The 22,555-nt window shown below is 46.7% G+C and overlaps 4 protein-coding genes across 6 annotated transcripts; 2 read left to right on the top strand and 2 right to left on the bottom strand.

Annotated features, from left to right (window-relative positions):
* The first annotated feature begins 4,536 nt into the window (after positions 1-4,536).
* LOC125543110 lies at positions 4,537-7,434 on the top strand. Of its 2 annotated transcripts, XM_048706357.1 has the most exons (6): positions 4,537-4,910; positions 5,788-5,908; positions 6,267-6,388; positions 6,497-6,618; positions 6,702-6,861; positions 7,118-7,434. In XM_048706357.1, the coding sequence occupies exons 1-6, from the start codon at positions 4,549-4,551 to the stop codon at positions 7,125-7,127; spliced, it is 897 nt and encodes a 298-aa protein (XP_048562314.1). In that variant the 5' UTR covers positions 4,537-4,548; the 3' UTR covers positions 7,128-7,434. The 2 variants fall into 2 exon arrangements, with proteins under 2 accessions (XP_048562314.1, XP_048562313.1); XM_048706356.1 differs by lacking the exon at positions 7,118-7,434 and having other exon boundaries at positions 6,702-6,907.
* An 841-nt stretch (positions 7,435-8,275) lies between these two features.
* LOC125543108 (putative pentatricopeptide repeat-containing protein At1g17630) lies at positions 8,276-10,478 on the top strand. Its single transcript, XM_048706355.1, has one exon. It carries the CDS (start codon positions 8,466-8,468, stop codon positions 10,476-10,478), a length of 2,013 nt encoding a protein of 670 aa, XP_048562312.1. The 5' UTR covers positions 8,276-8,465.
* On the bottom strand, positions 10,447-11,407 carry LOC125543112 (phosphopantothenoylcysteine decarboxylase-like). The gene is made up of 2 exons (XM_048706361.1): positions 10,915-11,407; positions 10,447-10,819 (listed from the first exon to the last, which is right to left on the bottom strand). Exons 1-2 carry the CDS (start codon positions 11,257-11,259, stop codon positions 10,544-10,546), a joined length of 621 nt encoding a protein of 206 aa, XP_048562318.1. The 5' UTR covers positions 11,260-11,407; the 3' UTR covers positions 10,447-10,543.
* Positions 11,408-11,557: 150 nt separating this feature from the next.
* LOC125543111 lies at positions 11,558-15,452 on the bottom strand. 2 transcript variants are annotated; one of them, XM_048706358.1, is made up of 5 exons: positions 14,793-15,452; positions 12,459-12,511; positions 12,262-12,361; positions 12,038-12,136; positions 11,558-11,944 (listed from the first exon to the last, which is right to left on the bottom strand). In XM_048706358.1, exons 1-5 carry the CDS (start codon positions 15,210-15,212, stop codon positions 11,783-11,785), a joined length of 834 nt encoding a protein of 277 aa, XP_048562315.1. In that variant the 5' UTR covers positions 15,213-15,452; the 3' UTR covers positions 11,558-11,782. The 2 variants fall into 2 exon arrangements, with proteins under 2 accessions (XP_048562315.1, XP_048562316.1); XM_048706359.1 differs by lacking the exon at positions 14,793-15,452 and adding an exon at positions 12,907-13,431.
* Positions 15,453-22,555: the final 7,103 nt, after the last annotated feature.

The following is a 22,555-nucleotide window of genomic DNA, read 5'->3' as shown; positions in this document are numbered from 1 at the left end:
TTTTTCACATATCAGAAAAACAAATACCCAGCTCTTTCTCAGTAATCTCTCCTTTTTCTATTAAAACAAGTCCAACATTCCCAAAATTCAGCCACTCACGGTCTTCCTTGCCACCAGTTTCAGTATGAAAGAAGCCTAGTCCATTGTTGGCACTCCCCCAGTACATGGCAGCAGGGTAGGGTTTGTACCAGGTGGGACATGCATCCATGTGATGGCCAGGGGTCTTGCAAATGAAACATAGCTTTGGGGTGGGACACATTCCCACAAAGTGGCCTGGGAGACCACAATTGTAGCAAATCGCCCCAATGAACTTAGGATCCACATTAAAGGAGGAGGATTCATCACTAGCAGTAGTAGCAGCTGCATGCTTGTTCCTTTGGTTCTTCTTTTTCTTGTTCTTACTGGAATCCTGGTGGCTATTCTGCACACTTCCTCCAGTAGATGACCCACTTCCTCCAAACTGGACCTGCTGCATCTGAGGGTTGAATTGCTGAGGGAAAACCTGAGTAGGGGGCAAATATTGTAAGGGGAACTGCTGCTGGTTCACCCATTATGGCATCTGTTGTATCTGCTGCATCTGGGGATTCTAGCCTCCCTGATATCCATACACTTGCCCTCCTGCCTGCATCATAGCTTGAGCAGAACCAACTGGAAACAGGGGGCTTGGTGTAGATCGACATCGGCGGCGCAGCTTGAGGTGCCTGAGGAACAAGAGGGGGCGGAGCAGTCCCATCCTGCCCCGACGGAGTGGGAGCAAGAGGACGACCATTGCGGCCCCTTCCCGAACCATATCTCCCACCTCGGTTGCTAGCATCTCTTCCTCCTCCAGCCATCTTGACAATGGAAGCAAAAGGAATCTTGCCCGATTTCCTAGCCCAGAAGTCTCGAGAGAAGGAGAAGAATTTTGGAGCAGGCAGACGATCTGATTTACCGACTGGGTGGCAATCCGCTTCAGTGAAATCTTGTGAACTGAATTTGTCCTTCCTAACCCACACCAGGTTAGATCTGTTGAAGCTGCTAGGGGTTGGCCGAACCCTAACTTCTCCCCAACCCTGGCCCTCCTGGTGCGGATCCGGAAGGGGAGGCGCCTTTTGAAGAGGCGCCACCACTCCACCCGCTGGAGGTCTGGTGACGGGGCAAGCGGGGTTCGCTGATAGCTTCTCGTTGACCTGAAGGGCCCTCCTGGCAGTGACTCTTCGACCCGCGCTCCTCCTCACCGGTGAACAGAACAGCATCAGCAGCGGCGAAGCTCGCCTACACCTGGCTCTTCCGCACATCGTAGGTGAGCCTGGAGGCATGAATGCTTGAGCTCCAGCAGAGCTCAATCTCGAATTGACGCCGGCGGCCAGGACGGGATGTTTTGCAGCGGCGCACCCGATGGTACCAGCCCCAGCAAGCCCTCCCATCTCAGCGCCCTGCGAGGATCTTCTGATTTCGCCTCCGCCTTCGTCCACTGCACGAACGCGGTCGACGTGGAGTCCGGGTAGGCAGGCATCCTCAGCCTCTCCGCCGCCATAGCCTCGTTGTAGATCCGCTTCGCTAGGGCCCTCTGTTCTCCCTCTGCTCTCGAACGGCAGGCTTCTGCATACCTTGTTGCCGCGGCTCGCGTATCTGGATCTCTCGCCGCCGCCGCCGCCGCCTGATCCACCGCCTTCAATTCCTGAATCCGTCGGATCCACGCCGCAGCAGCGGCGCGAATCCTTGTCGCCCGTTCCACCCACCACCGATTCCCCGTCGCCATGAGTATCGCCTGCGGGAGCGGTGAAATCAGTCTCACCAACTCCCCGCGGGTTTCCTGGACTTGGGGAGGGCGAATGGGGGAAGGGGGAAGGGGAGGTGGAGCGCCCGCGGCCGCCTGATCCAGCCTTCTCCGTCGTGGAGGCATGTCGCGAGGTCGGCACGGCTAAATCTGCGGTGGGGGCAATGGCGAGCGGGAGGCGTGGAGTCGCCATGGTTGCGGAGCAGGGAGCGGGGAGCGAGAGGCGAGAGTAAAAATCTGCCGAACATTGACAGATTTTTCGATAGCATGCAAAGTTTTGTCACCTAATGTCATTCGTGAAAAACGTGAGAAAAGACAAAATCAATGCCGAGCTCACATTTTGAGCATCGATTTTGTTCTACTGTTCATCGAAGCTCACGTGAGCCCGAAATCAGAACACCCGCGTCCGGGCCGGCTAGCTAGTTGCTGTACGCATGACAAAACCGTGGGAGGCGGCGACAGGAGCGATCGACGCCGCGACAGCGCGAATGCCAGGTTGCCAACGTCAACTCTGTCGATCGATGGAGGCTCTGCACATACCTGCATGCCCTGGACTGGATGCATGCAGCACGCATGCATACAGGAGTATGTACAGTGCGAAATATTCGATTCCGGCTGATGGAGTGCTCCGGACCGTACGTCCTAGCTACAGTTGGCCCCGCAGTATTTTCCACGCGAGATCTCTGCGCCAGATCCGACCCCCTGACGACCGTGCCGTGTCCACGGTAATAATACTGTGCAGTGCATGCTGTCTCCGTGTCTCAGGGTGGCTAGCTGGATACGATCGATGGCTGTCACTCGGTTGGATCGAGTTCGAGCTTGCATTTCGATAATACTGTAGATGATACGCCGATGGATCCCGACAGCGCGGCCCACACCTCCAGCAGCAGCAGGTATATGATGATCAAGTGATCGATCCATGGACCCGAATCCGAATCTTCTCTTCCCGCGGCACACGCAGATTGCTCGACAGCCTAATCTGCCTAATTGTCTTTCTCTTCTCGGGCTTGTCTCTCTTCTCTGCTTCTACTATATCAATCAACGTTGGATTTTGTTGGTGATATTACTACGTGAAAACCAAGTTTCAGTGAAAACCAATGAAAACCACATGAAAATGATGCCTTGACATTTCAAAAATATCTCAAAATATATATATATATGAGATGTTAAGAGCGTGATGTTCTATTAGCATGTGAAATTCCCAAACCAAAATATTACCATTTACGAGGTACGAGATAACAAAATCAACATTGAATAGTGCCGAACAATAAATGACACTACTCACTGTCGAATTTGTTTTTTCCATGGCTCGTAAATGATAATGTGTTTGAATTTGAAAATTTGTATGAAAATAGAACGTCTCCCTCTTAACATGCTGTATTTTCTTCAGATATTTTTTTTAACTTTTAAACGTGGTTTTCATGCAGTTTTCTTTGAAACTTGGTTTCCATGTATGTATATAGGATATTCTCTCTAATACTACTTGCTGCTCTCCAAGGACTGATTGGCGGGGCCACTTGGCATATGTGGTGATCGATGTTAACTCAGATTCAAGAACCGACATGGACTTGGCCTGTTTGTGGATTTTGCTTTCGGAGTTTCTTGTTTATTTAATCCGTTGCTATAGCGTATAGCATTCGACATGTCTGGGCTTATTGCGATAGTTTAATGAGATTTGCTTTGGTACACTCACCTTGAAAGGTTTGTAGTTCCGTTATGCAGATCAAAGGCTGAGATTAAAACTTGCCTCTTTTATAACCACACAACAGGTGTGGTCAGCTATTCCAAACTGAAATGGTTGGGCTTACCATCTAAAATAACATGACTCCCTCCGTTCCATAACAAGCATTATGGAATGGGGGAGTAGTGTTTTGTCAAAAATACAAAAATGTTGCTCTCTCAGACAAAAAGTGTTATCACTGCTCGCCGTTCTTCTTTGATCAAGCATTGAAGCAAATTAGAATTGGCGGCACAACTTAATTGAAGAAAAAAGTGTTACGGGTTATCCATTTGTTTGACCATTTTGGCTTTTGGGAACAACTCGATGAATTTAGTAGATCCTTTTAGGAGGTAAACTTTACTCTCGTGAGATCAGGGGGTAAGCGAATAAGGTAGCACACAAAGAGATAAGGTTGATGGTGTTTTATTTCACCATATTCCCCCCTTTTGCAAGCTCTGTTTCCTTGTATTAACATTTGTTAATCAATATGTACTCCCTTCATTTCATATTTCTTGTCGTGGTTTTACTTCAAAATTTAAATTAAAACATGGAATTTGAAACTAAAACCACAACAAACTATATGGAATGGAGGGAGTACTATTTAAATAGTGTGGTACGGTTTTAAAAAAGATGGCATAACAACATACGAAAAATGCCTCCTATTTAAGAGTATTTGTACTCCCTTCGTCCCATAATTTAAGATGCTATTACATCTCACATATTAGATATAATAGCATCTTATATTATGGGACAGAGGGAGTCCTATTTTAACAATACATTTCTATTGGCAATAGAATACCAACTTCCTCACACATCAGTTTGCTCGGAAAGAATGTCTTAGATAGTTGGGATAAAGTAGTTTGTGTTTTTTAGGGGAGAAATACTAATTTATGGGTTTTTTAGAATCCAAACACTAATTTATGTAGCAGTTGTTCTTTAGAATTTGTTTCTTGAGAGTCATCAGATTTTTTAGCTTTTTTTTAGACAAATCAGATTTTTTTTAGCTGATGTGTGGTGCAAAGGGAGAGAGAATCCCTAAAAATGAAGGCCCAAAAGAATAAGACGGCCCATGAGAATCGAATCTAGGCCTGCAGCCGGAGTCGCCGCATCTGAAAATCTAGGCATGCATCTCGCCGCCGACTACCCCAACCGCGGCGGTGGCCGCCTCGGCCTAGGGCCATTCGCGGCTGCCGTGCTCCGCACCGATAACCGTCGCCGTGCGATTGCAGGCGGCGCGGTCCTCGCCTCGGCGCTGCTTCTCGTGGCCACACCACGCCTCCGCCACTCGCCGGCGCTCCACCTCTTCGCCGACATGCGCAACCTCCTCGGCGTGCCCAACACCCTCAACGTGCTCACCGCCTACCCGCTTCTCCTTGCTGGAGTACCAGGACTTATCCTTTGCCTCTTCGGCAGCGGATGCTTCGGCATAAGGTGAGCCATGCCCTTTCTCTTGCTCGCACGCCAGCTGTTTGGTGAAATGTCTAGCTTAAAGAACTAAAGAAGTGAATACATTTTATTTTCTCTTCACATGATATGCACCATTTGGAGGGTTTTGCTGTACTTGTTTCTAAAGAATGCGACGAATAATCAAATTGTCAAATTAGCAGTAACAGACCTTGAACAATATTATGAAGGAGGCACATCTTATCAATTATGCTTGAGAACCTTACAAGAGAGTTCTTAGTGTGTATACCTAGCAAGTAAGAACACATTATTAATGGATGCTGCGTGATCTAAATGACAGTATTGCTGAAAGGGATGGCCATGAACATGATTCACCATGGCCCCGATGAGGCTCCAGCTCCACTTATTGAGAATATGTGATGATGCTCTAATCAATGGGAATATTTCTTATCCAGTGGGAATTGAAATGTTTTGCTGTTATATGGGAAATTTACCATGTTTTCCTTCCTATTGCTAGATTTCTTGATGAAATGCATGAGCTTTGGGAATCCGCAGTCTTGCAACAGAGTAGAATAAATCAGTCAGTGGGATTTGAATGTGGGTGGTAGGCTAAACTGTTCAGTTAAGATGTGTGTGATATTCCTGTTTGCAGAAACCTGTTATTTAGTGCACAACTATTGTCCTGTGGCTTGCTGCCTAAACAATTTTGCTATCATTGTTAAAAGAACAGGCCGGAGTGAAATGATAGTGTGCTCCTTTCATTGTGTTAAGTTTCACAGAAGAAAAATTTGTAGCTGAGATTTGGCACTTCAAATAAAATTGTCTTCTTGTGTTCTGCTGAATATGTCAAATGAATTATACTGGTGTTTAATAAAACCTATGTTACTTTGTGGAAATTATGTAGCTTAAGGTGGGAGGCCTTGGGATGGTTCCTCTTCTATGCAGGGAATGTAGGGGCAGCATTTGGCTCAGCTTACTATCACCTCAAGCCAGATGATGACCGGTTAATTTGGGACAGGTTGCCGGTATTCTAAACATTTCTTCTTTCTGCCATCCTCCCCTCTGCAGTTTCCTAATTATTAGTTGGTCTTTTTGGTGTACTTAGGGAGTTTTTTGTTATTTTAACTTCTGATTTACATAGTTTGGACTCTGATGGTAAATTACTCTGTTAAAAATGCAGTTTGCCTACTTACATTTTAAATCCAAGCATTCACCATAGGCGAAAAATATCTGTATCTGGGTTTCCATGTGATTTTGATATGAAATATTATTGTGCTATGTATCTGATCTGAATATTCTTTTGCTGCATAAATCAATGTGATCAATGAGTTTTGACAAAGCTTTTGTTGAGACGAATGTTTACTGGATGCTCTCACAATGCAGATGATGATGTCGGCCTCCTCGCTTTTGTCGATATTGGTAATTGAAAGAGTTGATGAGAGGGCTGGATTATCTTGTTTGATCTCGCTCTTGTCTCTTTTATTGGTGGGCAGTGTGTGTGAAAGGTATGGACAAGTGCGCAGTTGTTGAGCTTCTTTATTCTAAGATCGATGTCAAATAAATTCTGAAAATGTGTTATATGTAATGTGTTGTTCTGGCTTGTCTGGCTGCAGGATTCTTGATGATATGCGCCTGTGGGTAGTTTTAAACCTGGTTCCTTGTGTTGCAATTCCTGCACTGCTATTCTTGTTCCCGCCAAAGTATACACACTCAAGATTTTGGTTTCTTGCTACAGGTAAGGTAACAGCGAATTGATCTAATACATCTGAACTTGTTAACCTTAAAAAAAACTCTTATTTAATTGGTATCTCGGTGCAGGCTTTTACCTTCTGGCAAGATTTGAAGGCCTTGCCGACAGAAAGGTTTACAGTGTGAATAGATACTTCATTAGCGGCCATTCCTTGGAGCACCTTTGTTTCGCCATGGTTACATTGATACTTACTGTGATGCTATCCTTCAGAAATATTAAGATCACCAGGTACCAATCAACCGATGTTCGTCACATTTAGATTCTCTGAAGAGCTGCTTTCTTGAATCACTCTGGTCAGTTTGATTTGGTACTTCGTTAGGGTCTGTTACTCGTAAAGGTGGTTGGTCCTCTCCAAAGTAGATAGTAAAATGCTAGTAGTTGCTTAGTACCGATTGCCTCTGTAGTTCATTGCGCTTGACAAATCGTATGCACAAAACACAAGCTACAAGCTTTAGATTAATCTACCATTCTGTCTTCTTGACAGGGACTCGTGACTACAACTCCACCATTGCTTGTTTGTAATACATGGCAAATTTCCTCTCAGAATTTATATGTTCGGAAGAGCCCCTCCAGACTCCGGAAGCACCTGAAGAAACGTAAATTGTTGATCTATGTATCCTATTTTCCCACTACCTGGGTGACTGGCGCCCTCCATCCCTAAGTGGCATAGATAAGTCCTGTGAGATTATTTCAAGTGTGTTCGTGTGTGAGTTGTTTTTGTTTGGAGCTTGTTAACATTGGAGGACTACACTGCAATTTATACAGATCTCAGCTGTAACAAAACCATAGATTTGTTGCTCACCATAGCTTGCATCCGCTGATTGTTTGAGGTTTGTTCAGTTGATTTTCCTCGAGAAAAAAAGGATTGTTCAGTAGGACTGTACAAGTGTACATTTGTAGTGGGTTACTGGGTAACAACAACAAATCTTTGCTCTAGCTCCAGCAGCTGGAGCAGTATGCGGAGATGTTCTTTCTGCAGAGTCCATGTCACTTCGGTATGGTTTGATTCTAGCCCAGTCTGTTCAGTGTAACAAGCTTGTCACCAATTCCAACAATGTTGAGGTTATTGAGACAATGATCTGGAGGCACATCTTTGGCAGTACTCCCTCCGGTCCTTTTTACTCTGCACATTGGATTTGCCGAAAGTCAAACTTTGCTAAGTTTGACCAAATTTATATTAGAAATTATTAGCATCTATAATATCTAATAAATATGATATGAAAATATATTCCAAGATGAATCCGATGATATTGGTGTTGTTATGTGAATGTTTATAATTTTTTATATAAACTTGGTCAAAGTTGGATGAGATTGACTTCGGACAAACCTAATATGCAGAGTAAAAAGGACCAGAGGGAGTACTACCTGTAGCAATCTTCGACGACTATCATCTCGCTTGTGAATCCCACAAACTTTTTTTTGAACATTATTATATACTCCCTTTGTTCATAAATATAAGATGTTTCGGAAATTTCAATATGGACTACATACGAACTAAAATGAGTGAACAAACACAGAAAACATGTTTATGTACATCTGATTCAAAAAAAGGTTAGAACATCTTATATTTGTGAACAGAGGGAGTAGAAGCTAATTCTACTGCGCATCAATTGGCTACAAGTCTGAATTGGCTAGAATGCGTCCTGATCATGGTGCAACAACTTCTTAGATGCCCTATGCACCTGGATGAAGGAAGTAGTTGGTTTAAGAGGCTCCGGGTGAACTGATCCCTCTTATTAATCAAAGACGTTTGGCAGTTTAATTTGAACAACCAAAACGTCTTATATTTTGCAATAGAGGGTGTAACTTATCACAAGCTAATAAAAGGGGCGATGATGATAAAAAAAAAATCTTACCAAGTGGGCGTTATGCTACGCTGGCTGGTAGGACCCATTTGCCAGATGCACCGTCTCCTCCGAACAACCGCTTCTCGTGGATGCATCCGGCAGCGCCACCGCCTCCTCTCCGCCGTCGCTGGCGGCGACCAACCGATCCGCGACCTCCCGCCGACCACCTGCGCGGTCCTATGGAACCGCCTCCTCCGCGCCCACATCTGCCGCTCCCGTCCAGACCTTGCGCTCGCGCTCTACCGCCGCATGCGCGCGCTCTGCCCCGCGCTCCCTAACACCTACACGCTCCCCCTCGCCCTCCGCGCGGCGACCTCCCCACGAATCGCGTCCGCCATCCACGCACACGCCCTCCACCTTAGCTTGCATGCCCACCCGGACGTCGCCGGCCAGCTCCTCGCCGCCTACGCCAGGCACGGCCGCCCCGACGAGGCCCGCCACGTGTTCGACGCAATGCCGTCCAAGAGGACCACCATGTCCTGGAACACGCTCATCTCCGCTTATTCGGTCTGCTGCGACCCCGACAGTGCAATGGCCACGTTCGGGCGCATGGCCGCCGCCGCTGACGAGGCGCTCCCCGACGCCGTGACGTGGACGACGCTGCTCTCGGCGCACGCGAGGTGCGGCAAGCACCCGGTGGTTCTTGAACTGTTCGGAGACATGCACCGCAGCGGATGTGAAGGGAATGCCGAGTCCGTGGCCGTGGCGCTCTCGGCGTGCCCCTACGCCGGCGACCTCGCGTTGGGGAAAGGGAGGGCGATACATGGCTACGGCGTCGCAAAGGGCGTCGTCCGTGGCTACCTGTTCGTCACCAACTCGCTGGTGTGCATGTACGGCAAGCTGGGGAAGATGGACGACGCCCGGAAGGTTTTCGGGGAAGCTGGAGAGAAGAACACCGTGACATGGAACGCCCTCGTCACCAGCTACGCCGCGTCTGGGATGTGCGACGAAGCGTTGGACGTGCTCGTCCGGATGGAGCAGCGTGGCGGCATGGCTGCGCCCAATGTGGTGAGCTGGAGCGCTGTCATTGGCGGCTTCGCGTCGTCCGGTGACAATGAGCGCGCACTGGAGCTGTTCCGGCGGATGCAACGGCGATGGCTTTCGCCGAACGTGGTGACCTTAGCCACCGTTCTCTCAGCCTGCGCCGAGCTACTGGCGGTGCGGTTGGGTCGGGAGGTCCATGCCGGCGCGATCAGATCCATGCTCGACCGGCACTCGCTCGTCGCGAACGGGCTCATCAACATGTACGCCAAGTGCGGGAGAGTGGCCTACGCACGCACGGTGTTCGACGGTATGAAGAGCAGGGACCTGGTCTCCTGGAACTCCATGTTGGCCGGCTACGGGATGCACGGCCTGTGCGACGACGCCCTTGCAGTGTTCGCAGACATGGCCGAAGCTAAGGTCGATCCTGACGGCGTCACCTTCGTCGCCGTTCTGTCGGCGTGCAGCCACGCAGGGCGCGTGTCGGAGGGCCGCCGTCTGTTTGATCAGATGATACTGGAGCACAGGATTTCCCCATCCATGGAGCACTACACGTGCATGGTCGACCTCCTGGGCCGTGCCGGCTTGCTCAAGGACGCGTCTGAGCTCATCGAGACGATGCCGGTGGGAGCCGACCTGTGCGTGTGGGGAGCGCTGCTCAACTCGTGCAGGATCCATGGGGACGCAGCCATGGCCGAAGCCACCATCGCGAAGGTTCTGCAGGCCGGCGCGGAGACCACCGGCAACCACACGCTGATCACGAACCTGTACGCCGCGTGCGGGATGTGGGACGAGTCCAAGAGGGTGAGGGTGATGACGAGAGAGGCCGGCTTGAGGAAGAGCCCCGGGCAGAGCTGGATCGAGGTGAAGAACAAGGTGTTCGCCTTCGTGGCCGGCAGTGTGCCGCCGTCGATGCCCGGAGCTGAGGAGATCTTCAGGGTGCTCGACGATTTGTACAGCGAAATGGACGACGAGAGACACACCATGGAGCACGATCACCACATTGTAAGCGTTTGATAGAAGAGGAAGTGTTTGCGGATACACCTATCTCGTACAGCAGGCAAACAGAGTGAGCAAGTCTTTCAGAATGGTTCTTGTGAACCGAAGAAGAGCCTGAGGGTCCTGCAGATCTCGGCGGGCTCTGCCATGGCGCCGTTGCCGTAGTCCCCGCAGGCGAGCCGCTTGGTCACCGGAGGGATGAGGGAGACGCCGAGGCCGGCGGCGGCGTCGAGATGGCGGCTGGTGAAGGGGTTGTCCCACATGAAGGTGTTCATGGCCGGCGCGACGTAGATGGGCTTGCTGTAGTCCCACGCGCGCACCACGCACGTCAGGAGGTTGTCGCACAGCCCGCCAGCGATCTGAGCGCGGCAGATCGAGAGAAGAAAAAAAAATGGTCAAAGCAGGACAGCGACGAGACGCCCACGGTGTGTCCACGGTATTTTACAGTACCTACCTTGGCCAGGGTGTTGGCCGAGAGTGGCGCGATGAGCATGGCGTCGGCCCACTCGCGTAGCTCGATGTGCAGGACCTCGTCGCCGATCCTCCCCCAGGCGGACCACTCGTCGGCGTCGGTGAGGAGGGCGACGCCGCTCGGGAACGACTCCCTGTCGATGAAGTGCAGGGACGAGGCCGTCGCCACCGCCCGGACGTCGGCCCACTCGGCGAGGCTCCGGCACAGGACCTCGAACTTGATCGCCGCCACGCTGCCGGAGGCGGCGACCAGGACGCGGGGCCTCCGAGGCTGAGTGGCGGCAGCGTCCGGCGTCACGCCCTGCGACGGCTGCTCTCGCGTGGCCATGGCCCTGGTGAAATTACTCTGATGGCTCTTCGTGTTGGATATGGAAAGGCAACTCTCTGAAATCACTAGGTGAAGGGAGGTAACAAGTACACTGTAATTGCGGCACTGAAACGAAATCTGTAGATCGCAAACTGAGGAGGGGGACAAGAAGGCCCGGAGTTAGCTGGAGAAACAAACAGCAGTAAATGGCGCCAGCGCCAGCGCCAGCGATCCAGAGCGCAGCAGCAGCAGCAACAACAACAGGCACAGCATCACATCGAGCGGCATTCATCAGTCACCACCACCCAAGGACAACACATTTTCACTTGGATCTGCCCAGTTCAGATCTTATTGAAAGCCACGACTCAAGAGTTCAAGACACAGGAGGAGGATCGAGAGCTCGACGAGCACGATCACACCGCCAATGGTTTCAACACACACAAGTTCTCCAAGGGACAGATTCAGTTTCTAGTTGCTGCAGTCTAGACTGATGACCACGAAGATGACACAGTCGGTGCGATCGCCTTGTCTTCTGCCTCGCTGCCTACATGCTGTCCGAGATCGACCTCAGCTTCCCGTCACGGCGCCAGAAAGCGTCGTCCTTCTTCTCCACGGCCAGCAGGTCCTCGAAGGCGGTATCGCGCACCCCTTTGGCGAAGGCTCCTTCGCGGATTCTCTTCTCCGTTTCATCGTTGCTCTCCTCCATCTGCCACGGTGAAAGGTTTGGTGTCAAAACACCTGGCAGTTCATATCACGGGGGCAAAGGTGCTTGCTTGTGAGCAGAACAGAAGATCGTTACCAGTTTGTAGCACGATGACAGCTGAAGCTGCTCATGGAGATTATGGTAAATGCTGGCATCTTTCTTTAGTCTTTCATATTCGAATTCCAATCTACTCACCTACAACAATGCCCAAGGTATTAAAAAGGCTGAAGTCGGCAAAACACTGCATGTCTGCATCTTCGAATGTTAACAGCATTTCTTAGTTGATGTCGGTATGGGATTTCTCTTCTCAAATGCCTCACCTGTTCACATAAGCGAAGGTGGTCATGTGAAGACCTACCGTTACGACTGTTGGATAACATGGCCTTCCTTATTGTGATGCTTCTTCGGGTGTTCTCAGACCTGAGATGCACAACACATTACTGAAAGTTTGTACAACATGTGGGGTAATGCATGTCTGAACTCTGAAGGGTAAAGCTGAATGCAAATAGTCACATACTTTTGTAGTAGTTCATCCCTCGCATCTACAAGAGTCTTAAGAAACTCATGGACCTGAAAAAACAAGGTAGAAGTACATGAAGGAATTGGTAAAAGGCACGAAGCCGTGAAGATAACAAAATATACTGTTTTCGGCTGCAAACTTGCAATGGACAAACCCTCCAATACAGGTATGATCCATGATGATCTAACCAAATAAAGGTAAATCTTTAATCATATAGCACTGAACACCTTAAATTCTCATTAAAAACACTAATTAGACGCACAGATTCTACTATGCCCCACTTAAACTGCACAATAACTCCACACCGGTGCACAATTTAGCTATGGAAGTTCACAGAACCACCAAAAATTTAGGTTCCTCTTTTAGAACGCACTCAAATCACACCAACCTCCACATTGAAATCAATTGAAGATACAAAGCAGAACCGAAGAAAATAGTGTGCAACCTGGTGAAAGAATTCTTCAATACCACCAAAAACCCCAAACAACCGACGATACTCCTTAGTGATCCTTTGTTTCATTGGACCACTCAACCGGGGGAGGAGCAAGATGTTCGGTGTTGGCCCCTTTTCCTCCTCAACAGCCCCCAACTTATCTGTGCGATCCATGCCCTCCTGCTTCCTCCTCAGGTTTTTTCTCTTCTTCCTACTGCCACCAGCAAGTGGCAATGATGGTTGGGGTGATTCAGGTGGGACCTGACGGGACAGGATGGCACAAATAGCAAGGAGGACGAGATAGGAAACCCGCATGGTTGTAGATCTGTAGAAGAAGGTTTGCGACGATATCCTCGATCGCAAGAACATTATAAAGCTAGATCTAGATGTACTTTCTACACAAAAATGTCTTATTTTGTATTCTAGTGGGGGCCACGGGTTTTCACTTTGCTTGCAGCGTGTTTGCGTAAGAGCTACTCTAGCAGATGCCGCAAATCCGCCCTCCCCGCAAAATAAGCACCGATATACGGTACCGGATGACAAAGCGTCCCGAACAGGTACCGTATATAGGCCGGACTCATATTTTTTTTGGCGGCGAGCTCTAAAAATCAGCCCACATCCGCCAAATCCCCCCCCCCCCCACACCCACACACACACTTTTGCCGCTCGCCTATCCGCCCTGCGACTGGGCGGGAGGGAAAACCCATGACCCCAAACGGACCACAGGGCAGGAAGGGGGCACTTGCCCCGCTTTCTCTCTTTCAAATTGCAACTATGTAACTGAGCTTTGGGGGAAGGTGTATTTTATGGAAAATTACCACTACGGAAAGTTATAACTATATCAAAATCCATCAAAATGGAAAATCTCATTTCTTTTGTCTATTGTATTGAGCCTCTGACAATCAAGTTGCGTATACAGCCCTCCAAATCAAAGAAATAAAACTGTCAGTTGAGGTTGTTTATTAGGAAGACAACACTTTGTTAGAATAGTTCCATATGTGTACATTGGCACACAACAAGGATATAATAGGTTTTCATTTTGAGTATGATTAAACTTAACATATCGAAGCAACAAAACCACTGATTCCCTGCTAATGCAGTTACTCAAATGGCGCCAGGCTGTAATTACAAAAGGATGTCAGCATTATGTGCCATAGTTACTGACAAAAGCCCAATTTGACGGTTATGACAATTAACCACTACTAAAACTGGGCCCATTTTTTTGGAATGGGTTTCAGTGTCATTGTAGTAGCATCGTAAAATCCATAATAATTTAACTATCATTGGCGGTAAAAATTCAAGTCAAAGCATTTAGCAGAACCAACAGCACACCGACATCCCGTCGCAGATGGACTGATGAAGCATGCACCTACCTAGCAATGGGAGCCCATTTGGTATCTTACTCCCTCCATTCCAAATTATTTGAATCTAATTTTGTCCTATGTCAATCTTCTTTATATTTTACCAAGTCTATAGACAAATGTGATACTAATATCTATAACACTGAACATATATAGTATGTAAACATGTTTTATGATGAATCTAGTGAAACTAATTTGGCATTGTGGATGTTGATATAGTTCTCCATAGACTAAAGTCAAACTTCCTTGGAATAGAGAGAACATAGAACTTCAAGTAATTTGGAATGGAGAGGAGTACTTCTCTAATCAAAGCCATTAAACTCCAATACTAGCTTGCAATCGAAACAAGCACCAATTCTAACATTAGTAGGGGCTATCTGTTTTGACAGTTGTTGAGGGCACCAAACCAATCCCACATTTGGTAGCACAGCAACACCTGCCATCGGAGCAGAGCAGGGATCCTACGCTCAGCACACTGGTGCAAGGAAGCTAATGGATGCCGAGAAGGGTTGCATTGCATGGGGCGCACCCACCAACCTGGTCAATGGTGAGGGACTGGGCCTGGCTGGCCAGCGCGAGCTCGTCGTACCGCGCGGTGATCCGCCGCTGCAGCGCGCCGGCCACCGAAGCGAGCGGGAACCGCGGCCGCGGCGGCAGCGCGCCGTCCCCGCCGCCGCCCGCCGCCCGCGAGGCGGCCCCGTCGCCGCCCTGCTTCTGCTGCTGCTGCTTCCGCCGCGCCCTCCGCGGCCGCCTCTTCTCCTCCCCGCCCTCGTCCTCCTTGGCCGGCGCGCTCGGCTCGAGCGCCGCGGCCGCCGGCTCGGGCGGCGTTGGCCGGGGCCTCCGGAGGCTGCGGCGGCGGCGGCGCAGGTGGAGGGCAATGAGCAGCGCCGCCGGCGGGGCGGCGAGGAGCACGAGGAGGAGGAGGACTAGAGGTGCGAGGGCTAGCGGCAGGTCCATCGCCGGCGAGGGCTCGTCATCCCCAGCCGGGACTCGACCCTAGCTAGGCTCACTGACTCGAGAATTATTATTTTCGCGTGCGAGGGCGCGCTTGGGAACTGGGAAAGGGGGTGCGAGGAAGGCGAGGAAGAAGTGATGGGTTCGAAGTCTCCGGGCGGCAGAGCCAGAGCGTCTGCTCGCTCGCTCGCTCGGCTCTTCGAGTGCTCTACGATGCCCGCTGAGATTGCAACAAGTGGTAGCCTCGAGAGAGGGGCGTGTGCACGAGACGCGAGGTGAGAGCAGGTGGTGGTGGTCGAGGCTGGCTGTGGACCACTCACTCTGTGCATTTTAAAATCATTATATTGAAAAACCGTGCCGATAATAAATCGAATCGAACCAATTTTACGGTTTTTACGGTTTCCGCGAGTAGCCACAGCGGAAGTAATTTTAGCAGTAACATCGAGTCCAACTCAGCAAATTTACTTATGTGGCAATGAGTTAACGAAGAGAGAAGTAGTTTGAGTAACTTAGCTAGTTACTGTAACATCACATGTCCCAATGTAATATGAGTCTATAACCTAATAAATAAGGCTTTACATGTTACTGTACTTATATTATTATACATTATGAAGGTACTCCTTCCTTTCCGGTTTATAGGGCTTATCTCAAAATCTTAGTTTTTCTATTTTATAAGGCTTAATTTGGTTGTTCTCCATCACAAGTTTAGATTTCAAGGTGTATTAAATTATTGCATGCAAGTATTAAGAGAAAATTGACCAATGCATATACTTTATGCATGCATGCATTGCAATTAATACATTGGTAACATAATTTTTTTAGAAAAAACAAGAGCATTAATTGGGTGCTTTTGCAAATTACGAAAAGTATTCCACCACTCATCATCTATCTTGGTTGGTGAGATTTTTGAATCGAGCCCTATAAACCAGAAATGAGGGAGTAGTAACAGTCTAGGATATGTATATGTTACTAGTGTATGTTACTCTCCATCGTGGCTACTCTCATACTGTTTTGAGCTTCGGCTTTTATGGAATGTACCAAAATATCGATCAATTCACCGAATAAAATGAAGTAAAAAATATTTAGGGCATCTAGAGCCTTTTTTATGGAATGTACCTCTTGGTGGTGATTCTTTCAACCTGTCATTGGCCATGGTTTGCTTGCATAATAGGCCTTGTACAATGCTAGGTGCTTAGGAAGGTGCTCGGAAAAATAAAACGGGTTTTTCTAAAACACCAGTGCTTATTTCTACAGAAGACATGTCTAATTAAGCGTCTGCCCTATACAAATAAGCATCGGTGGTTAAGAAAAACCTGGTTTATTTCTTCAAGCACCTTGCATTGTATAAGGCCTTGTGGTAGTTTCTTAACATCTTCTATGAACTTTTCCATGCTTGTTCCATCTGCGGTTGTATCAAACATAGTTTTTGACATATGATTTAAGCCATTATGAAACATATGAAGCATTAACCATTCCTTCATCCATGATTGAGACAGTTTCTTATAGCTTTTTTCATTCTATCCCACGCAAGCGCTAGTGGCTCACATTCTTCTTGCTTGAAACCTGTAATCTGAGAACGTAATTGCATAATTTTTTAGGTGGACAAAACTTAGATAAAAAATTACTGCAATAATTAGCAAAGTAATACTGCCTCTAGGTAGAGGTAGAAGCCATTCCTTAGCTTTTCCTCTCAAAAAGAAAGGAAATAGACGCAATTTCAGAGCGTCAAGATCATAATCCTTTATGCGTGTCATGTTGCACAATTCGGTGAAATTGTGTAGGTGCATACCAGCATCCTCAGAAGTAGAGCCTCCAAATTGATCCTGTTGAACCATGGAAACTAAGTTCGGTTTGATCTCATACTTAGGCTACAACCTCAAGTTGTGCTATAGGTTCACGCATGAAGTTGTTGCTGGGAGTAGCAAAACTCCCAAGATTAGGAGCCATAGTAATCTTTTGGTCTTTCAACTGGCAAGACTAATCTCCTCGACTTCTCCCCTCTGTCTTGCTTCCCCTGCTCCGCCAGCCGCAGCTCCAACCTCCGAGATGGCCTGCTTCCCTTGCAATCCTCTCCCCCACCTTCCCCCTGGCACTACAATCCTCCCACCTGGCCCTCTTCGTGCTCGCCGTGGATATGTGGTGCCTGGAGGTGAGCTCCCAATGGTCTGCGATGAGTGGGCAATCGCCACACTCGTACCTGAGGTATCTGCAGAGGAGTTTCATGGCGCCATTGCTCTGATCACCAACTACCTGGAGGGGCGCGGATGGCGCATCAACTACACATCTCGTTGTGGTATGGGCACTGCTCTTATTCAGTTTACCACTGCTTGCTCACGTGATACTGCCGTCAGTCTCAGTCCGTTTCAGATTGGGGATTCTGTTCTTAGAGTTAGCAGGCAGGACAGAGGCTTGAACTACCATAGCATTACTTTTACCCATGATATCTGGATAATGCTCATGAACTATCCTCTGGAATGCTGGGATGTGGGGGTCATTAGCCGTACTGTTTCACCCTATGGTCGATTTCTGATATGGAACAAAGATTCTAGGGACAAGTCGAGGGTTGTTGTTAAGCTAAGGGTTATGAATGTGGACACCATACCAGTTAGCTTAGTTGTGCTGAGAAATCTTGATGATGTGGGCTATGGCGACTCATGGACCTGTCCAACATATATTTTGTCTCGGGAACTGATTGGTCAGCATGGGGGAGATGAGGATCCTCTGCCCCCTGATGGTGGTAACCCCCATCCACTCCCTCATGTCCATGGAGGGTTTTGGCATGATGAGGTTTTAGGTAATATCCCTATGGATCAGGTGGTTATCAATCCTCACAATGAGAATTTAGGAGCTCCTTATGAAGATGTCCATGCTGTTCATAATGATAATGTGATCCAGGCTGATGATCACTTGGATGCTGCTGTGGATCACAGTGCTGTCAATCATGTGGAGGCACCAGCTAGGGAGGATGCTCAGGATCCTATTCAGATACTCTCTAGCACACACTATGTTGCTCCAACGGAGGAAGAGATGGAAGCTGACCTGGAAAGAGTGGATGCCATGGAAGAGAGCAAGAAGCACCTCTCTCCCTCAACCTAATGGTGGGCATGAAGAATTCACGAGCTCAGTCCTTCTGGATTCGGTCAAACCTCCCGGTGCTAAATTTATCTCTTATAATAACTTGAAGAGTGTTGCTTTTTCCTCCGCAGCTAAGATGCATCCATGGGTGGACAGTGCTCTAACTGTCACAGGCAAACTCCACAAGAAAATTATGGATCTCAAGTAGCAAAATTCAGCTCGAAGAAGAGAATCGCATCCTGAAGGGAATTATTGCCAAGAATATTGCACCATCACCTCCGAAAAAGGAGACTTGAGTACATGGGTATGGGCACTCCCCTTGGCTTGTGCCAAGCTTGGGGGAGGTGCACCGGCATCGTATCACCATCACATCTTTATCTTTATCGTTTATCTTAGTTCGATCCTTTTGGTTTTATCGTCATCTAGTAGAACAAAAGTTTTAGTATGATTTAGTCTTTGAGTTTTGGTTTTTGATCTATCTATGTAATCGAGTCCGAGAGTTATATAATAAAGAGTAGTTTTGAGTTGAGGGCTTTGCCTTCTTGCCTTGATCTTAGAAAAGAAAAGAAAAGGAATAAAAGAAGTAAAAAGATTATATAATGATCTTATGGAGAGTGATGACTTCACATATAAGGAGTATGATGAATAAAATTTGTTGAGAATTGACAAACATAGTATTGGTCATTGTTGCAATTAATAGGAAGTAATAAAGAAAGAGAGGTTTCACATATAAATATACTATCTTGGGCATCTTTTGTGATTGTGAGCACTCATTAAAATATTATATGCTAAAAAGTTGATGTTGGACAAACAAGACAACATAATGGGTTATGTTTTCTTATATCCGAATAGAAGTTATATTGTCATGGATCCTCCAACATGTTGAGTTTGCTTCTCATCCTATGCTAGCCAAATCTTTTGCACCAAGTAGAGATACTACTTGTGTATCCAAAACCCATTAAACCAGTTTTGCCATGAGAGTACACTATATCTACCTATGGATTGAGTAAGTTCCTTAAAGTAATTAAGTTGTCATCGGTGCAAGCAATAAAAATTGCCCTCTAAATATGTATGATCTTTTAGTGTGAAGAAAATAAACTTTATACGAACTTGTGATATGGAAGAAATAAAAGCGACGGACTGCATAATAAAGTTCTTTATCACAAGCGGCAATATAAAGTGACGTTCTTTTGCATTAAGATTTTGTGCATCCAAACATAAAAGCGCATGACAACCTCTGCTTCCCTCTGCGAAGGGCCTATCTTTTACTTTTACCTTCTACCTTTATACAAGAGTCATGGTGATCTTTGATACGTCTCCGTCGTATCTACTTTTCCAAACACTTTTGCCCTTGTTTTGGACTCTAACTTGTATGATTTGAATGGAACTAACCCGGACTGACGCTGTTTTCAGCAGAATTACCATGATGTTGTTTTATGTGCATAAAACAAATATTCTCGGAATGACCTAAAACTCCACGGGAGGTCTTAGAAAAAATAATAAAAAATCCTCGCCAAATATGAAGTCCAGGGGGCCCACACCCTTTCCATGAGGGTGGGGACGCCCCCCCTAGGGCGTGCCCCCTACCTCGTGGGCCCCCTGTTGACCCTCCAACGCCAACTCCAACTCTATATATTTGCTTTCGGAGAGAAAAAAATCAGAGAGAAGAAATCATCGCATTTTATGATACGGAGCCGCCGCCAAGCCCTAAAACCTCTCGGGAGGGTTGATCTGGAGTCCGTTCGGGGCTCCGGAGAGGGGGATTCGTCGCCGTCGTCATCATCAACCATCCTCCATCACCAATTTCATGATGCTCACCGCCGTGTGTGAGTAATTGCATCGTAGGCTTGCTGGACGGTGATGGGTCGGATGAGATTTATCATGTAATCGAGTTAGTTTTGTTAGGGTTTGATCCCTAGTATCCATTATGTTCTAAGATTGATGTTGCTATGACTTTGCTATGCTTAATGCTTGTCACTAGGGCCCGAGTGCCATGATTTCAGATCTGAACCTATTATGTTTTCATGAATATATGTGAGTTCTTGATCCTATCTTGCAAGTCTATAGTCACCTACTATGTGTTATGATCCGGCAACCCCGAAGTGACAATAATCGGGACCACTCCCGGTGATGACCGTAGTTTGAGGAGTTCATGTATTCACTATGTGCTAATGCTTTGTTCCGGTTCTCTATTAAAAGGAGGCCTTAATATCCCTTAGTTTCCAATAGGACCCCGCTGCCACGGGAGGGTAGGACAAAAGATGTCATGCAAGTTCTTTTCCATAAGCACGTATGACTATATACGGAATACATGCCTACATTACATTGATGAACTGGAGCTAGTTCTGTGTCACCCTATGTTATGACTGTTACATGATGAACCGCATCCGGCATAATTATCCATCAATGATCCGGTGCCTACGAGTTTTCCATATACTGGTTTACGCTTATTTACTTTTCCATTACTACTGCTACAATCACTACAAATACCAAAAACATTACTTTTGCTGTCTTTACTTTTGTTGCCGCTACCACCACTATCATATTACTTTGTTACTAAACACTTTGCTGCAGATACTAAGTTTCCAAGTGTGGTTGAATTGACAACTCAGCTGCTAATACTTGAGAATATTCTTTGGCTCCCCTTGTGTCGAATCAATAAATTTGGGTTGAATACTCTACCCTCGAAAGCTATTGCGATCCCCTATACTTGTGGGTTATCAAGACAAATTTCTAGCGCCGTTGCAGGGGAACATAGCTCTATTCTTTGAGTCACTTGGGATTTATATCTGCTGGACACTATGAAGAACTTGAGCGATCCAAAAACCAGGATCTATCCCTCAACTACGAGGGAAGGTAAGGAACTGCCATCTAGCTCTGCACTTGATTCACCTTCTGTTATGGGTAAGTTTGCGACACCTACACTTGCTTCTGCTATTCATTCTGATATGTCGCATGTTATTGATGATGCCACTTCTACTATGCATGATACTTATGATGAAACTGCTTCTATGCATGATACTACTGTGCCCCTTAGTGAATTTCTTGATGAACAAATTGCTAGGGCTAGAGAAAAAGAAATTATTGAATCTGAATACGATGATGATAGTGATGATGAAAATATGCCTATTATTCCTGAAGGTTATCTTTTTGATATGGAATCTTCTGCTGCTATTTCTGCTTGCAGAGATAGATATGAGCTTAAGAGGTTATTAATTAAATGGAACAAAGAATCACTTAGAGATAGAATGAGACCTGACCCTGCTTTTGCTACTTCACCTATATGTGTTCCTGATAAAGATTATGAATTCTCTGTTGATCCTGATATAATTACTTTGGTTGAATCTGATCTGTTTTATGGCTATGAATCTGAAACTATTGTGGCACATCTTACTAAGTTAAATGATATAGCTGCCCTGTTCACTAATGATGAGAGATCATGTTACCTCTATTTACTCAAAATATTTCCGTTCTCATTAATGGGCGATGCTAAGATATGGTTTAATTCTCTTGATCCTGATTGTGTGCGTAGTCCCCAGGATATGATTTATTACTTCTCTACTAAATATTTCCCTGCTCATAAGAAACAAGCTGCTTTGAGGGAAATATACAACTTTGTGCAAATTAAAGAAGAGAGTCTCCCATAAGCTTGGGGGAGGCTTCTCAAGTTACTTAATGCTTTGCCTGATCATCCTCTTAAGAAACCTGAAATACTTGATATCTTTTATAATGGACTAACCGATGCCTCCAGAGATTATCTGGATAGTTGTGCTGGTTCTCTTTTCAGGGAAAGAACACCAGATAAAGCTGAAATTCTATTGAATAATATGTTGACAAATGAAAATAATTGGGCACCTCCTGAGCCAGCTCCTGCTCTAATTACTGAGCCTATCCCTAAACCAACTCCGAAGAAGAGAGGTGTTTTATTTCTCAGTCCCGAAGATATGCAAGAGGCAAAGAAATCTATGAAAGAAAAAGGTATTAAAGCTGAAGACGTTAAGAATTTACCTCCTATTGAAGAAATACATGGTCTTAATTCACCGCCTGTTGAAGAAACATATGATCTTAATTATTTATTTACTGAAGAACCTCCTGATCCCGATATCCCGACACATGTAGTAAAGGTAAATTCTCTCTATAGATATGATAAGGCTGAAGTCCCTCCTACTAAAATTGCTAGTCAGTGCTTGGATGAGTTTGATAACTTTATGTATAAGCAAGATGACTTCAATGCTTATTTTGGTAGACAATTAAAATAAAATGCTTATATG

The sequence above is a fragment of the Triticum urartu genome, chromosome 3 (genome assembly GCF_003073215.2).
Source record: "Triticum urartu cultivar G1812 chromosome 3, Tu2.1, whole genome shotgun sequence".
Classification (NCBI taxonomy): domain Eukaryota; kingdom Viridiplantae; phylum Streptophyta; class Magnoliopsida; order Poales; family Poaceae; genus Triticum; species Triticum urartu.
Note: the sequence above shows the minus strand (reverse complement) of the source record. Positions and strands in the feature narration are given on the sequence as shown.

What these genes read in the sequence shown, in the direction of transcription:
- LOC125543111 (XM_048706358.1), bottom strand. Translation starts at nt 15,212, where the DNA reads ATGGACCTGCCGCTAGCCCTCGCACCTCTAGTCCTCCTCCTCCTCGTG. An exon ending in AGTCCCTCACCATTGACCAG is followed by an intron (nt 12,512 to 14,792) that starts GTTGGTGGGTGC and finishes TTGTTTTTTCAG; the next exon opens with GTCCATGAGTTTCTTAAGAC. An exon ending in ACCTTCGCTTATGTGAACAG is followed by an intron (nt 12,137 to 12,261) that starts GTGAGGCATTTG and finishes GCATTGTTGTAG; the next exon opens with GTGAGTAGATTGGAATTCGA.
- LOC125543108 (XM_048706355.1), top strand. Translation starts at nt 8,466, where the DNA reads ATGATGATAAAAAAAAAATCTTACCAAGTGGGCGTTATGCTACGCTGG.
- LOC125543110 (XM_048706356.1), top strand. Translation starts at nt 4,549, where the DNA reads ATGAGAATCGAATCTAGGCCTGCAGCCGGAGTCGCCGCATCTGAAAAT. An exon ending in TAATTTGGGACAGGTTGCCG is followed by an intron (nt 5,909 to 6,266) that starts GTATTCTAAACA and finishes CTCACAATGCAG; the next exon opens with ATGATGATGTCGGCCTCCTC. An exon ending in GTGGGCAGTGTGTGTGAAAG is followed by an intron (nt 6,389 to 6,496) that starts GTATGGACAAGT and finishes GTCTGGCTGCAG; the next exon opens with GATTCTTGATGATATGCGCC.
- LOC125543112 (XM_048706361.1), bottom strand. Translation starts at nt 11,259, where the DNA reads ATGGCCACGCGAGAGCAGCCGTCGCAGGGCGTGACGCCGGACGCTGCC. An exon ending in CGGCCAACACCCTGGCCAAG is followed by an intron (nt 10,820 to 10,914) that starts GTAGGTACTGTA and finishes TGCCGCGCTCAG; the next exon opens with ATCGCTGGCGGGCTGTGCGA.